The sequence below is a fragment of the Macaca nemestrina genome, chromosome 10 (assembly GCF_043159975.1).
Source record: "Macaca nemestrina isolate mMacNem1 chromosome 10, mMacNem.hap1, whole genome shotgun sequence".
NCBI classification, from domain to species: Eukaryota; Metazoa; Chordata; class Mammalia; order Primates; family Cercopithecidae; genus Macaca; species Macaca nemestrina.
Genome location: NC_092134.1, coordinates 82,931,738 through 82,949,262, shown reverse-complemented (window position 1 = coordinate 82,949,262; position 17,525 = coordinate 82,931,738). Strand labels below are relative to the sequence as shown.

Here is a 17,525-nt window from a genome sequence, read left to right as displayed (position 1 = left end):
GTATTTTTAGTAGAGACGGAGTTTCACCATGTTGGCCAGGCTGGTCTCAAACTCCTGACCTCAGGTGATCCACCTGCCTTGGCCTCCCAAAGTGCTGGGATTACAGGCGTGAGCCACCGTGCCTGACCAACAATTCTTTTTTTTTTTTTTTTTTTTTTTTGAGACAGAGTTTTGCTCTTGTTGCCCAGGCTGGAGTACAGTGGTATGATCTCGGTTCACTGCAACCTCTGCCTCCTGGATTCAAGTGATTCTCCTGCCTCAGTCTCCCAAGTAGCTGGAATTACAGGTGCTCGCCACCATGCCTGGCTAATTTTTATATTTTAGTAGAGACATGTTTCACCATGTTGGTCAGGCTGGTCTTGAACTCTTGACCTCAGGTGATCCACCTGCCTCGGCCTCCCAAAGTGCTGGGATTATAGGCATGAACCACTACACCCAGCCCAACAGTTCTTTTTTGGCATTCCATTGCAGCAGTCCACATGACTTCTCACATGGCCTTCAACAATTTGGAATAAGAGATTAGACCCTGCATGGTGGCTCAGGCCAGGCATGGTGTCTCACGCCTGTAATCCCAGTACTTTGGGAGGCTCAGGTGGGTGGATTGCCTGAGGGTAGGATTTCAAGACTATCCTGGCCAACATGGCGAAACCCTGTCTCTACTAAAAATACAAAAATTAGCCAAGTGTGGTGGTGGGTGCCTGTAGTCCTAGCTACTTAGGAGGCTGAGTCAGGAGAATCACTTGAATCCAGGAGGCAAGAGGTTGCAGTGAGCTGAGATCGTGCCACTGCACTCCAGCCTGGGCGACAGAGCGAGACTCCGTCTCAAAAAAAAAAATAGAGATTAGATTTGGGGTTTATTCAGTATGTTGTAAATGTTATGATGGAGGACTAAACATTGGGGTAAAAGAAACAGGCATGACTTCCAGTAGGTAGGTCTTGGTAGAGGAGCTCTTATGCAGGAGGGAGATCTTAGCTGGGAATAAAATTTTGGATTTGTAGGCCGGGCGCGGTGGCTCAAGCCTGTAATCCCAGCACTTTGGGAGGCCGAGATGGGCAGATCACGAGGTCAGGAGATCGAGACCATGCTGTCTAACACGGTGAAACCCCGTCTCTACTAAAAAATACAAAAAATTAGCCGGGCGAGGTGGCGGGCGCCTGTTCCCAGCTACTCGGGAGGCTGAGGCGGGAGAATGGCGTGAACCCAGGAGGCGGAGCTTGCAGTGAGCTGAGATCCGGCCACTGCACTCCAGCCTGGGCGACAGAGCGAGACTCCGTCTCAAAAAAAAAAAAAAAATTTTGGATTTGTAAGCCTTCACATAGTAATTGGAGTGATAAGCTCATGCAGAGTACTCTCCATAGAGTGATGAAAGTGGTCTAATATGGAACTTTGGGGAATAAAGCAGCAGTGTTGGGTTGAAAAATGAGATTTTTCAGCATACTGTTTAAAGTATTCAAGCAAAATCTGAATGGACATGGCTAATGGACAAGTGTTATCTGGGTTGTAGGCAAAGGCCTAGGCTGAAAATATTTAAAACCTACAGTTCAATATTTTGGTAAATTTACAGAGATATACAACCATCAAAAAGCGAAAAAGATTGTTTTAACAGTCACTTGCATAAAGGTAGTAGTTGAAGCCGTGGATAGTGGACATCACTCAAGGAGAATATGAGAAGTAAAGAGTAGTAACCAAATGGAAACCATCAAAATTTTAGAGATGATCAGGGGAAAAAGAGCACATGTCTGTCAAATCTAAAAAACAAAAAAGGTATCACGGAAACTAAGAGGAAAATGCGTTCCCAAGGAAAGGATGGTTAACACACCAAATGCTGTAGGTCAGGAAATATGAGGTCAGGAAAAAGGGTCTGTCAGGTTTTGCATTGTTTAAGGCATTGGTGACATCTAAAATAATTTTAGTGGAGTGATGACAAAGTGGAGGAGATAAGTAAGAGGTAAGAGGCTTGTCGGCCGGGCGCGGTGGCTCAAGCCTGTAATCCCAGCACTTTGGGAGGCCGAGACGGGCGGATCACGAGGTCAGGAGATCGAGACCATCCTGGCGAACACGGTGAAACCCCGTCTCTACTAAAAAAAAAAATACAAAAAACTAGCCGGGCGAGGTGGCGGGCGCCTGTAGTCCCAGCTACACAGGAGGCTGAGGCAGGAGAATGGCGTAAACCTGGGAGGCAGAGCTTGCAGTGAGCTGAGATCCGGCCACTGCGCTCCAGCCCCGGCGACAGAGCGAGACTCTGTCTCAAAAAAAAAAAAAAAAAAAAAAAAAAGAGGCTTGTCAGAGGATATATAGGGTGTTAGGAGGGAAGCATGAGATTTTTCATATATGTTATATAGAGGAGGGATATTGTTCTCTCGAGATAGATAGATGGAGAAAGATGGTGATGGTCGGGCACAATTGCTTAAGCCTGTAATCCCAGCACTTTGAGAGGCCAAGGGGAGAGGATCACTTAAGCTCAAGTGATCAACTTTGTCACTGCTAAAAAACAAAACATAAAAATTTAGCCAGGTGTGGTGTGCACAGCTACTCTAGAGGCAAAAAAGGCGGGAGGATTGCTTGAGTCTAGGAAGTCATGGTTGTAGTGAGCTATGATTGTGTCACTGCATTTCAGCCTTGGTGACAGACCAAGACCCTGTCTCAAAAAAAAGAAAAATAGTTGATAGCAAATTTAGGTAAAGTGGGTGTTTTTGTTGAGAAGGCATAGTAAATTATGAAATGAATAGTGGAGACTGGTTAGAAGGCTTAAGGAGTATGGCAAAGTTTACAAAAGAAACAGGTGAGAGAACTGACTAAAGAAAAGTAGAATTGATAAAGACTGATGAGAGCTCAAGTGAGATATCAAACCAAGAATTTATGTAGGGATACAGTTCTGTGCATTATAGAGGTTTTATTTGCTGCTTTTTCTTTTCTGGCAGCTTTCAGCTTCAGTGACCCAGGATTAGAGAATGAGATAGCCATGTGACCTATTTTGTTATTTGTTCATTTTAGAGATCTCATCCTTCAACAGCTGAATCAAAGGCTCCAACACCAAAGTTTGACTTGTTAGCCTCAAATTTTCCACCTTTACCTGGAAGTTCATCAAGAATGCCAGGTGAACTCATTTTGGAGAATAGGATGTCTGATGTTGTTAAAGGTGTCTACAAAGAAAAGGTAAACACCCAGCATCTAATATGAGTCAAACCTTACGAGACCATATTTAGGGTTTATTTGCAGTGTTACTATTTAAAATTTTACTTGCACTTAGTGTACATTTCTATCATAGTTTTTATTTATGGCATTTTCAGCATACTTAGAGTGTTTTTTAAAAGATTCATGATAAAGCTGCACAAAGGCAATAAAATGTTTCTTGGCTTTTGCATGTCTTTTTTTTTTTTTTAAAGACATGATCTCAGCTGACTGCAGCCTCTACCTCCTAGATTCAAGTGATTCTCCAGCCTCAACCTCCCAAGTAGCTGGGAGTACAGTGTACGCCGCCACGCCTAGCTAACTTTCGTATTTTTTTTTAAGTAGAGACAGGGTTTCGCCACGTTGGCCAGACTGGTCTCCAACTCCTGACCTCAAGCTATCTGCCCATCTTGGCCTCCCAAAGTGCTGGGATTATAAGCGTGAGCCACCACGCCCAGCCTTGCATGTCTTTCTGTCATTCAACTCAGCCTGGTAGAACTGATAACTGATTAATGCAAGATAAATGGAAGGTATCATTTCCATTTATGTGCCTATAATTCACTAGTGATGTAAATGAATTCTTTCAAATAATGGAAAGTAGATGTCTAGAGGCTGAGATACATCATCCTATGATTATTTGGTGTGTAGACCTCTCCATATCAGAAATCCTCATGTCTCACAAGTTTTTCTCATTTTCTACTTTATTCTAATTCATTTTTTTTTTTTTAATTATAACAGTACATGTCTATTATCTAGGCTTTTAATGAAAAGCCTGCAACTACTTTCAGCTCCTTAGCTTTTTCTGTATTTTTTTTTTCCTTTTGAGCGGAGTCTTGCTCTATAACCTAGGCTGGAATGCAGTGGCGGATCTCTACTCATTACAACCTCTGCCTCCCGGGTTCAAGCGATTCTCCTGCCTCAGCCTCTTGAGTAGCTGGGATTATAGGCATGAGACACCACACCTAGCTAATTTTTGTATTTTTAGTAGAGACGGGGTTTCTCCATGTTGGCCAGGCTGGTCTCAAACTCCTGACCTCGCAATCCGCCCTCCTCGGTCTCCTAAAGTGCTGGGATTACAGGCGTGAGCCACTGTACGCAGCCCTGTATTTCTAATTAACATCTTTTTTTTTTTTTTTTTTTGAGACGAGTCTTGCTCTGTAGCCCAGGTTGGAGTACAGTGGTGTGATACCTGCTCACTGCAAGCTCCGCCTCCTGGGTTCACGCCATTCTCTCGCCTCAGCCTCCCAAGTAGCTGGGACTACAGGTGCCTGCTGCCACACCCGGCTAATTTTGTTTTTGTATTTTTAGTAGATATGGGGTTTCACAGTGTTAGCCAGGATGGTCTTGATCTCCTGAACTTGTGATCCACCCGTCTCGGCCTCCCAGAGTGCTGGGATTACAGGCGTGAGTCACTGCGCCCTGCCTAATTAACATCTTTTTATTGTAACCTCTTGGCTTTTCCATTTTCAGCAGTGTCTGTTAGCTTCACATTCTGAAGCTAAAGATTTAGGTCTCTTAAACCAACGTACTCACACTTTTCCTATCCTCCTGATACATTGTACTTCATTATATATAAGATATCATCAATTATAAGGCACCCATTATTTTAGTGTCTCTAAGAAAGTAAAAAATGTTGCTAGTTATGCTAGAACACCCATCCTTTGTAAGTCACATTTCAGTATTACATATTTTTTTCATGGCTGAGACTCAAACATAATATACTATGATTGTTTCTCCTTTTGTGTGCACTCTCAGTGTCCTACTGCATAGCTCTGTTCTTGGGCCTTCTCTTTACCATCACCCTGGCAATTTTCCTTACTCTCCTTTATCTATCCCCTTTTTTTCCTCACTCTTTTTTCACTTTTCCATGTTAGAGTGGTTCATATCTTCCATGGTCATGAAGTATAAATTTCTTGCATTCTGAAAATGTTTTTCTGCTCTCACATTGATCAGTAGATTATTTCTGTATTGGATTCTCTATTAGAAATCATTTTCCCTTGGGATTTTGAAGATACTATTCCACTGTCTTGTTTCTTTAAAAAAAAAATTGTAACATGTAGTAGTTATTTCATAATAACTAAGATACACTTTTTTCCCCCATGTTTTATCACCTTCCAAAATCAGACTAAAAATTATTTTTTAAAAAATGTAAAGGCTGGGCACAGTGGCTCATGCCTGTAATCCCCGCACTTTGGGAGACCGAGGCAAGCGGATCACGAGGTCAGGAGTTTGAAACCAACCTGGCCAACATGGTGAAACCCCGTCTCTACTAAAATTAGAAAAATTAGCTGGGCGTGGTGGCACGCTCCTGTAGTCCCAGCTACTCAGGAGGCTGAGGCAGGAGAATCGCTTGAACCTAGGAGATGGAGGTTGCAGTGAGCCGAGATCACACCGTTGCACTCTAGCCTGGGTGACAAGAGCAAGACTCTGTCTCAAAAAAAAGAAAAAAATTAAATATCCAGTCACATTGGTTCATACCTGTAATTCCAGCACTTTGGGGGTCCAAGGTGAACGGATTGCTTGAGCCCAGGAGTTCAGGACCAACCTGGGCAACATAGAGAGGTCCCGTCTGTACATAAAGTGTAAAAAAAAAAACATAGCTGGGCATGGTGACGCATGCCTGTAGTCCTTGCTACTTGGGAAGCTGAGACAAGAGGATTACTTTAGCCCAGGAGATCAAAGCTACGATGAGCTTAAGTGCAGTATTTTTATTTTCTTCTCATCTTAAGGTCTGCTTCTATCCAGTGGTTTTATTTTTATTTTTATTTTTTCTTATTGGTACATAAAATAATGGTGTGGTTTACCAATAATGGCGTCTCAGATTTCAGAAGATGATACACAAACATACATATATACTTTTTTTTTTTTTTTTTGAGTCGGAGTTTCACTCTTGTTGCCCAGCCTGGAGTGCAATGGCGCGATCTCGGCTCACTGCAACCTCCACCTCCCGGGTTCAAGCGATTCTCCTGCTTCAGCCTCGCAAGTAGCTGGGATTACAGGCACTTGCCACCGTGCCCAGCTAATTTTTGTGTTTTTAATAGAGATGGGGTTTCACCATGTTGGCCAGGCTGGTCTTAAACTCCTGACCTCAGGTGAGCCACTGCTCCCGGCCATATATACATTTTTAAAGAATAATCATGAAGTGTACGTCTGCTTATAACCCCAACACACAATTGTAGCCGATAAACATCCCTAGTATCTTAGCAGTGACATGTGTGTCTCCTCCCTATTTATAGTCATTCTGCCCCACTCTTCCCCTTTAGATATAAACATTATTCTGACTTTGTGATAGCAATTTTCTTGCCTTCATAGTTTTGTCATTCTGCATTGACAGAATTTTTCTGTGAAGGGCCAGATACTCATAGTAAATATTTTTGGCTTTGTAGGCCATGTATTGTCACATATTCTTTGTTTTTACAACCCTTTAATAACTTAAAAACCAAAGGCATGGTGGCTCATGCCTGTAATCCCAGCACTTCAGGAGGATCACTTGAGGCCAAGAGTTTGAGACCAGCCTAGTCAACATAGGGAGACCCCCATCTCTAAAAAATAATAATAATAATATAAAAATAATAATTATAATTTATAAACCATTCTTAGCTTGTAAGCCATACCAAAACAAGTTATAGGGTGGGTTTGGCCTTGCAGATCTTAGTTTACCAACCCCTGCCCTAGGTGATAAAACGGGGTGCCTGTTTTTGAAAAGGGTACAAAGAATTGCACAGTATACATTCTTCTTTTCTTTCATTCTGTATGGTTTGAGATTGATCACTGTTAATACAGATGACTGTTGTTCATTTTGAACTATTATGTGATATTCTATTGTAGGAAGTAAAATATTTATTCATTGTACTGTTAATGGACATTTTGCCATTATAAATCTTCATGTGAGCAAGAACTTTTCTAGGATTTATACATCAGCTTGTGTTCTTTTCAAATTTTAAAGTCTTTCAAGTGTTTTTTTGAGATGGAGTCTCTCTCTGTCACCCAGGCTGGAGTGTAGTGGCATGATCTCGGCTTATGCAACCTCCACTGCCAGGGTTCAAGCGATTCTTGTGCCTCAGCCTCCCGAGTGGTGAATACAGGCATGCGCCACCATGCCCGGCTAATTTTTGTATTTTCAGTAGAAATGGGGTTTCTGCCTTGTTGGCCAGGCTGGTCTCGAACTTCTGACCTCAGATGATCCACCCACCTCATCCTCCCAATGTGCTGGGTTTACAGGCGTGAGCCACTGCGCATGGTCAGTCTTTCAGGTTTTTAAGAAATAGATTCATATTTTTTTTTACATATTCTGCATACTAATCCTTTGTCAGTTACATGTAGTACAAATAATCTTTCACTTCTGTGGTTTCTTTTCCATCTTCAGTGCCTATAGGTTGAAACAAGTTCTTAATTTTAATATGGTCCTATTAGTCTTTTCTTTATAATTTGCTGTTTTTATTTCATGCTTAGGAAATGATCTAGCTTCCAGAGATTCTTTTGAGAACCCTAAGGGTGCTGATTCCTGATATCTGACATGATTTTTTCCTCCCTTATCTGGAGGTTTTTAGGGTCTTTTATTGATCCTTGGTATTCTGCGAAATTTCGTGATGTGCTTTGGTATGGCTCTTTTTTTTGTCACAGTTCTTTTTGTTTGTTTTTTGTGGAGATAGAGTCTGCCTCCATTGCTTAAGCTGGAGTACAGTGGTGTGATGTTGGCCTACTGCAGCTTCCACCTCCTGGGTTCAGTCGATTCTCCTGCCTCAACCTCCCCAGAAGCTGGGATTACAGGCATGCGCCACCATGTCCGGCTAAGTTTTGTATTTTTAGTAGAGACCATGTTTCTCCATGTTGGTGAGGCTGGTCTCGAACTCCCGACCTCAGGTGATCAGCCCACCTCGCCAGCCTCCCAAAGTGTTGGGATTACAGGTGTGAGCCACTGCAACCAGCCTTTACTTAAACCTCTTTTTGAGACAGGGTCTCACTTTATCACCCAGGGTAGAGGACAGTGCCGTGATCTTGGCTCATTGCAGGCTTCATCTCTCAATGTTCAAGGAGTCCTTCTGCCTCAGCACCCCCAAGTAGCTTGGGTTACAGTTGCAGGCCGCCATGCTTGGCTAGTTTTTGTAGAGATAGGGCTTTGCCATGTTGCTGAGGCTGCTCTTGAACTCTTGGACTCAAGTGCTCTGCCCACCTTGGCCTCCCAAAGTGCTAGGATTACAGGGGCCAGCCACTGTACCCGGCCTTTAAACCTCTTTTTTTTTTTTTTTTAAAGTCTTGCTCTGTCACCCAGGCTAGAGTGCAGTGGCACGATCTCGGCTTACTGCAACCTCTGCCCCCTGGGTTCAAACGATTCTCTTGCCTCAACCTCCCGAGGAGCTTTGACTATAGGCGTGGCGGCACACGCCCGGCTAATTTTTTTGTGTTTTTAGTAGAGATGGGGTTTTACCATTTTGGCCAGGCAGGTGTCAAACTCCTTTCCTCAGTGATCCGCCTGCCTTGGTTTCACAAAGTACTGGGATTACAGGCCTGAGCCACCGTGTCTGGACTAAACCTCGTTTTCTATCTTTGTTGTTACTATGGTTTCTACCAAGTTTTTCTGAATGTTACTTTCTAAATCTATTGAAAGTTTTATTTCACCCATCAGTTTTAATTTCTAGGGCTCTTTTCTAAATTCTATGCCAGCGGTATAAACACACATAACAGCATTTAGCATCTTAACCATTTTAAATGTGTACAGTTTTGTAGTGTTAAGTACCTTCACACGGTTGTGCAGCTAAGCTCCAGAACTTACTATCTTTCAGAACTAAAACTCTATACCTATTAAACCATTCCCTCTTTCTCCCTTCTCTTATCCTTCGGCAGCCACTATTCTACTTTCTGTCTCTAAATTGACTACTCTTAGAAATTCATATAAGTAGAATCATACAGTATTTGTCTATTTGTCTGTGATTTTACTTAGCATCCTCAGCGTTCACTCATGTTGAGCATGAGTCAAGATTTCATTAATTTTTTAGTGCAGCCTACAAACACTTTTTTTTTGAGACATGGTCTTGCTCTTTTCCCAGGAGGGAGTGCAGTGGCACTATCATGGTTCACTGTAGCAGCTTCAACCTCCCAGACTCATGTAATCTTCTCAAGTGGGAGGGACAACAGGTGGACACCCCCCTACCCTAGCTAAATATTTTACTTTATTTTGTAGAGACAAGATCTTGCTATGTTGCCCAAGGTTGGTCTTGAACTCCTGGACTCCCAAAGTGCTGGGATTATAGTCGTGAGCCCCTGCACCCACCCCTATATTTAACTTTTTTTTTGTCGGGGGACGGAGTCTCGCTCTGTAGCCCAGGCTGGAGTGCAGTGCTGCAATCTCGGCTCACTGCAATCTCCGCCTCCCAGGTCCCAGTTCAAGCAATTCTCTTGCCTCAGCCTCCCAAGTAGCTGGGATTACAGGCATGCACCACTATGCCCAGCTAATTTTTGTATTTTTAGTAGAGACAGGGTTTCACCATGTTTGCCAGGCTGGCCTTGAACTCCTGACCTTGCGATCCACCCGCCTCAGCCTCCGAAAGTGCTGGGATTACAGGCATGAGCCACTGCGCCTGGCCTATTTAACTTTTTAAGGATCTGCCACATTGCTTTCTAAAGCAGTGCATCATTTTACATTGCCATCCTCTATGTTTGAGTTTTAATGTTTCCATATCATCACCATTTGTTAATGTTTGTCTTTTTTTTTATTATAACCATCCTTGTGGGTATGAAGTGATTTTTCACCATTGTTTAGCTTTGCATTTTATGATGACTAATGATGTTGACTATCTTCTCTTGTGCTTATTAGCCATCTTCTTTGGAAAAAGGTCTAAGTGTAATTTTGAAAAATCTTTTTACTTTAAGGATAATGAAGAGCTGAGAGTTAGTTGCCCAGTGCCTGCAGATGAGCAGACAGAATGCACTTCTGCCCAACAACTCAATATGAGTTCCAGTTCTCCATGTGCTGCTGAGCTTACTGCATTAAGGTACAAGTTACAGTATAGAAGATCTTCAACATTAAATTACTTTTTCTGGTCGGGCGCGGTGGCTCTCGCCTGTAATCCCAGCACTTTGGGAGGCCGAGGCAGGTGGATCACCTGAGGTCAGGAGTTCAAGACCAGTCTGGCCAACATGGTGAAACCCCGTCTCTACTAAAACAAAAATCAGCCGGGCGTGGTGGCAGGCGCTTGTAATCCCAGCTACTCGGGAGGCTGAGGTTGGAGAATTGCTTGAACCCAGGAGGCAGAGAGGTTGCAGTAAGCCAAGAGTATGCCACTGCACTCCAGCCTGGGTGACAGAGTGAGACTCCGTCTCAAAAAAAAAAAAATTACTTTTTCTTCTGATTAGTTGCTAAACTGTTCCATAGCTATTCTGAGTCTAATTGCAAGCTCTTTTTTCCTTAGCACAACTCAGCAAGAAAAGGATCTAATAGAGGATTCCTCTGTTCAGAAGGATGGTCTCAACCAGACAACTGTGCCAGTTTCTCCTCCAAGTACTACAAAGCCATCGAGGGCAAGTACTGCTTCACCATGTAATAATAACATAAATGCAGCTATAGCTGTGGCTCTACAGGTAACTTGAAGATTTTAGTTTATGTTAAAAAAAAAAAATACAATAGATTAGATAATTTTTTTTTCACATAACACTTTGTTAGAACAGAGTCATTTGGAAGTAGCCCAAGTTGGGGCTGACTATCAGAAAGAAGCTTAAGGAGTTTTAAGGTCACTGCAAAGAGATGGAAAGGTTTAGGTGGGTTTTTTTTGTTTTTTTTTGTTTTTTGTTTTTTTCTTTTTTGAGACGGAGTCTGCTCTGTCACCCAGGCTGGAGTGCAGTGGCAGCATCTCGGCTCACTGCAGGCTCCGCCTCCTGAGTTCATGCCATTCTCCTGCCTCAGCCTTCCAAGTAGCTGGGACTACAGGCACCCACCACCATGCCTGGCTAATTTTTTGTGTTTTCAGTAGAGATGGGGTTTCACATTGTTAGCCAGGATGGTCTCAATCTCCTGACCTCATGATCTCCCTGTCTCAGCCTCCCAAAGTGCTGGGATTACAGGCATGAGCCACTGCGCCTGGCCCATTCTGTTTCTTTTGATTGCTTTTTTTCTGTTCATATGGTTAAGTGAATCTTCTTCCTTACCCACATTAGGATGAATTTATCATTTGGGGGCTAACATAAAGTGGCCTTGTGCCTCTTGATGTTCTTTTGGTTGTATATGTGATACTTAACAGTCTATAAGTGGCCATTGAGAGGCCACTCCCACTTATTCAAGTTCCAGGATTGTTTTATAGTTAAATAATTGGGAAAATACAGAAAAGCAGAATAAAACAAAATTTATCTATAATCCCTAGCATTTTAGTACAGCACTTTTAAAAATAGATTTACAGGCCGGGCGCGGTGGCTCAAGCCTGTAATCCCAGCACTTTGGGAGGCCGAGACGGCCGGATCACGAGGTCAGGAGATTGAGACCATCCTGGCTAACACGGTGAAACCCCGTCTCTACTAAAAAAAATACAAAAAACTAGCCGGGCGAGGTGGCGGGCGCCTGTAGTCCCAGATACTCGGGAGGCTGAGGCAGGAGAATGGCGTGAACCCAGGAGGCGGAGCTTGCAGTGAGCTGAGATCCGGCCACTGCACTCCAGCCTGGGCGACAGAGCGAGACTCCATCTCAAAAAAAAAAAAAAAAAAAAAATAGATTTACAAGACTATCTAATGATAGCAATAATACTAAAATGATAGCTACCATTTGAATGCTTACTGTATATTATTAGGACTAGTGCTGAAGACTTTACATGCTTTGTTCTGTTCTCAAAATACCTCTATTCCACCTTTTTCAGTTGAGGTAATTAAGACATTTAATGAATCTTTTTATACCATTGGTTTCTAATTGCTCTGCTGGGATTCTTTTGGAATCTTTCTTGGGGTTCTTTGTAGCAAGGAAAAGGAACAGAAAGAACCATTTTATTTCATCATATGGCTATACCATATTAATCTAATCTGTCCTTTCTTGTTAGGCATTTAGGTCATTTCCATCATTATAAACAATGCTGATGTGAACATCCCTCAGTTAAATTCCTCAAGCAAAATTATTGTATAATAAATAAAGATTGTACCAGTGTACTCTAGGCAGTATATATGAGAGTGCTTGTTACCCTTTTCTGGAAGATAATTTGTGGTTTTCTTGTGGTTAACACAATCATTTTTGTACTTTATAATTTAGAGAATGTGTACCATAAATGTTCTTTTTTTTATCATCACTTCAAAGGAGCCCCGAAAGTTAAGTTATGCTGAAGTGTGCCAGAAGCCCCCTAAAGAGCCATCTTCAGTTCTTGTGCAGCCACTACGGGAACTTCGCTCTAATGTGGTGTCTCCCACCAAAAATGAAGACAGTGGAGCTCCTGAGAACTCCGTTGAGAAACCACATGAGAAGCCAGAAGCAAGGGCTAGTAAGGATTATTCTGGCTTCCGAGGCAATACAATCCCCAGGGGAGCAGCTGGAAAAATCAGGGAACAGAGACGCCAGTTTAGCCATAGGGCTATACCTCAGGGAGTGACTCGACGTAATGGCAAAGAGCAATATGTGCCACCCAGATCACCAAAGTAAAAAACAACAAAACTATTCAAAAACTTCTCTCTCTTCCCATTAAACTTGAGCTGTGGCTATATTGAACTGTTTTGGAGGGGAGGGGGTAGCCAGGAAGGGAACAGGAGAAAGTACATCCTTAAATCATTATGGATTTTGGAGTTGTGAGTGATAGGATCCCAAAATTCATCTCTAATGTGATTTTTAAATGCTGGAGGATTCCAATCAATATAAATATATATATATATATACACACATATATAAAATATAATTTTTCTATTTTTGTTTTTGGTTTTAATTTGCAGAGATTTGCTGCCAGGAATCAATTTTGAGGGTTCAGATTTAGCTTGGAGGAAAAAAAAAATTATACATCCTTCAGTATAGGAGATGAGGGAATGAGAGAAAATATTTTTTGAAGAAGCATTTCTGTAAAATTAGAAAATACTTTTTTTAATCTATTTAAAGTTTGGCTTGAAGAATGCCATTTCTAACTATATGGCCTTGTATTGCAAAGCAGATCAGTGGCTGGGGTGCCTGTTGTGGGTGTGAGTGTGTACAAGAGCGATTGAAGCCAAATCTGTTGTCATGTTAGTAAATGATTTGAAAACTGAATGTAATACTTGAGTAGGTTTTTTTTTTTTCTAGTTTGAAATTTAGTCTCTGTCTTTTTGACCTTACTAATACTTCATTCAACAAGTTGTAAAATGATTGTACCTGGAGATGTGACTACCAATCAGTTTAATACTCAAGGAAAGGGGGTTATTAAAAAAATTGAAAATTTCATCTTGGACCTCAGTGCATAGGCCAAATGGATTTCAGAGGTTTAAACTTCCCTGTGATTCCCCCCCAACACCCCCAAAATGAGAAACAAACATTTTTTTCTTACTCCATATGTTACTCTCTGTTCTTTGACTGCCCACTCACAAAAGCAGAATAACCAACTACCTACTGAAGTGTATGTTTGTAATTGCTTTGACCAGTCTAGTCAAATCATATAAATTGTTCTAAATTTCAGAATTGAACGTTGAAGTATTTACTCTTCTGTTCACACATTTAGAATTTTAGCTCCCAAGATGGTAGGGCAGACTGACCCTACAGTAATTTATTTGTTGTTAATGTTAAAGATGAAACATAGTAACTGACTCAAGTGTTAAATAATGTAGACGTAAAATATTTTTTTAAAAAAGGCTTAATTTAGAGGGGTACTTATTTCTGTTTACAGTGTATTTGTCACCTTCCTTTCCTCCTCTTCTCCCCCCACACCCAAAAAGTACAGTTTGGAATTCACTGAAACAATACCAACAAGTCATGAGATTTTTTAGTAAAGATGAGAAAGATGGTTGAAGAAAATTAATGCATAATTTCTCAGTGAATAAAGTTGTAGTTCTCATATACTAAATAGACAAGTTTACATGGTGTTATTTAGAAAATGGCTAAAATATTAAAAACTGTGTTGTGTTAATCTGTTTTAAGTCATACCATGTTCAGAGTTCTATGTAAGGTGGGTTTTCTTTTTCTTTTTTTTTTTTTTTTGAGATGGAGTCTCGCTCTGTCGCCCAGGCTGGAGTGCAGTGGCGCGATCTCGGCTCACTGCAAGCTCCGCCTCCCGGGTTCACGCCATTCTCCCGCCTCAGCCTCCGAGTATCTGGGACTACAGGCGCCCGCCACCACGCCCGGCTAATTTTTTGTATTTTTAGTAGAGACGGGGTTTCACCATGTTAGCCAGGATGGTCTTGATCTCCTGACCTCGTGATCCGGCCGTCTCGGCCTCCCAAAGTGCTGGGATTACAGGCTTGAGCCACCGCGCCCGGCCCTATTTTTCTTTTAAGGATAGTTTGTAATAGTAAGAACTGTCCCATATGTTAGTAAATTACATATGTACAAATTGAAACTGTAAATTGTGAACACTGGAAAGCACCATTGTGACATAGAGTAAACATCTTAGTAATATATTAAAGTGAATGTAAATGGTGGTTAAAATTACATTACTGTGAAATTCATCTTCCAACTCTAAGTTAAGCTTTGGAGATATATATTAGTGGTTAACTGTTAAGAGCTTTGAAAACACTGCACATATCTGTACAAGCCAGAATTATTATTTCTTTGACTTATTATTAGCTTGGCAGTTGCTTTTGATTTGGTTGTTTTATGACATGGTATACTGTATTTACTCAGTTTGAAACTATTCATTTCTACACACTATTTTTAAAAATTGCCTACTAGGTGAAACATAACAATAAAACTACCTGTGCTGAAATTTGGGGGAAGTTTAGGTCCTTTAAAAAAATATATTAATCATTGACTACATCTATGATAAAAGTGCTTATTTTGGTTTACTAAGATAATGCAGTTGGTGGAAATGATAAACATTTTAAGTGTTAACATCCTTTAACTGCATTGGATTTCAGAGAATAAACATTTTGTAAAAATCACTTGGCAAGGATTATAAACTTAATTACTGCACTTAAAATGAAACATTACTTTTTTTAAACAATGTGTCACAAATGTAGGCCTGTATTACTTGTATGCTTGTGTGACTTACTGTTAGTCCACCAACTTCTAAAAATTTAAAGGCTGTAATTGAAATACAAGAAAAGAGCCTTCTTTTAGAAGAAAGCAGGTGTATTTTTGCTTTTTCTTAACGTTATTGAAAGTAGAAATTTAATTTGAAGATATAACCTTTAAAAATTTCTTATTAAGACAATGTTTTTAATTTAATTTGCCTCATTACATCTAGTAGTTCCCATTTGATGGGATGTATAGGGAAGAGTGAGAGAGAGTGAGTGTGTATGTATGTGTGTGTAATATTTATATATATTCACAGTATGTATTTAGCATTTATTTTATTACAGCAGATTTAAAATTTGTATCTAAATAATGCCTGTGAGTTGTGTGAAGCTGTTGGCTTTTTTCCAACATTACTTTGTAACTAATGAGGGTGGATGTTCATTGTAGTTTATTTATTTGGTTCTTTAGATGGAGGAATTTAAATAATCAAATTTTTCTCTTCACCCTTATGACTTGACATTTCCTTGGTCTGTTGGAGGCTAAAAGTAGGTATAAATGATACTGAATGTTTGGTATAGTGATACTCTGCTATAGTTCTTACTGCATGAAGAGAACAAGAGTCACAAAAGTTCACCACCTTGCACTTCATAGAGAAGGTACATAGAGACATTGCAAAACCTGTCTCCATTTGCTGTCCTGATAATTAAGGTTTTCATAATACCTGGGGCCTGTCTCTGAGTAATTTTAATTTTGCCAAATACACTGATATTTTAAAAAGTGATCCATCTAAATTTTTTTCAACTGGATTTTGAGGAAGGTAAGAGCTTTCGATAATAAGGGTTTGTTGTGGTAGTTGTCTTATGTGCTGAATTTGCAGATGATCAGATGCTATGCAGAATTATGATTTATTTTTGTTTCCTAAAATTAAGATAGCTTGAATATTATTTCACATTCCTTTTTCTTTTTTAAATAAACAGGTTTGCTTTGGAAAGGCTTAATGATGGAATGTTAGCATCTTCACTATGGTAAAGGAGAACAAAAAGAATGTTGCTGGAACATAAAATAGTATTTAAAAGTTAATGAACACTTCTAGTTTTGTTAGTTATGGCCTTAATAATTAGTCTCTTGGCTTAAATGTCCACTGGTTTTACTTTGACACAGTTGAACAACACTGGGGTTAAGTCTCTGGTATTTAGGCTGGCAATATATTAACCATATTTTTAAAGTACCAATTTTTTTTTTTTTTTTTTTTTTTTTTTTTTTTTTTACAGAAAAGATAAAACTCAAAAGAGAACAGTGTATTCCTTTTGAGGGACTTTTATAAATTATTAACTATAATATATGATGGATTTTTTCCTAATTTTTTATATTTCCTTACAATTTTGGTGGCCATTAATTTAACTTTAGGCTTTTGGTCATATGCTAGTCTGAGCTTCCAAAAAGATACATACATGTTTCACTTTTCATTAGCTGAATGAGGGTATTTTAAGAAGTTGAAAGAGAATTTATTTTCAAGTTGTGAGTAAATTCTCTTTTGAAATTCACCTGATTATTAAATAACTTAAAGTTTATTTTTAAAAGCTGACAACTTTTTATGAATCTTTGAGCTAACAGTTCCTAAAAGCGTAATTCAGATATTAATGGGCTGTGTATTAAATGGTTTTATTTCCAGTTTTGCAGCATAGAACACTGTTGAAATATCCACGTCAACTTGATTTTTTTAACCTAATTCGGGTGTCTTTGACATCTCTTAAATGTTGGGGGTGGGGTCAGAGCCAGTTATCCGGCTTCTGTTTTGTCAATTGCTTAGATTTGTTCCTGTTGTCAAAACTGTTGCCCCCAAAATTGGTGTGACACATGCTCATGCATAAAATGTTAAAATGTATTTGTATTTGTTTTCAACATCGCCAAGGTGCTATGGGAAATTAAAGTAACAAAATTAGAAAAAAAATAAAGTTATTAAAAAGGAGGACTGGTTTCCTTTTCTCTAGGTGGTGTATGTCTAATGACTACTTCTGTCTGCCTTTCAATATTATATGTTGCCCTCGCTAATGCTATTATTACTGTCTAAGCTGTTTTTTGGATGATGAGGGCAGTGGGAAGTAATGATGTTTCACGTAAAACAAGGGCAGAGAGACAAGATACAGCTTTATGATCCTGGAGTTTTCTTTTAGTATCAGAAGCAGTGATTAAAGGGGGAAAAAACTCTGGGCACGGTGGCTCTTGCCTGAAATCCCAGCACTTTGGGAGGTCAAGGTG

General features: G+C 40.2%; 1 protein-coding gene across 14 annotated transcripts in view; it reads left to right on the top strand.

The window, feature by feature from the left end:
* Positions 1–16,528, top strand: part of LOC105474368 (La ribonucleoprotein 4) — an 88,654-nt gene extending 72,126 nt beyond the window's left edge. For 10 of the 14 annotated variants that reach the window (XM_071071735.1, XM_071071734.1, XM_071071739.1 and 7 more), the window contains 4 exons: positions 2,996–3,157; positions 10,043–10,164; positions 10,582–10,750; positions 12,441–16,528. In XM_071071735.1, coding sequence (XP_070927836.1) covers positions 2,996–3,157; positions 10,043–10,164; positions 10,582–10,750; positions 12,441–12,779 — 792 coding nt within the window. In that variant the 3' untranslated portion in view covers positions 12,780–16,528. The remainder of the gene's footprint in view (positions 1–2,995; positions 3,158–10,042; positions 10,165–10,581; positions 10,751–12,440) is intronic. The other 4 variants (XM_071071744.1, XM_071071745.1, XM_071071737.1 and 1 more) reach the window with 2 other exon arrangements.
* Positions 16,529–17,525: the final 997 nt, after the last annotated feature.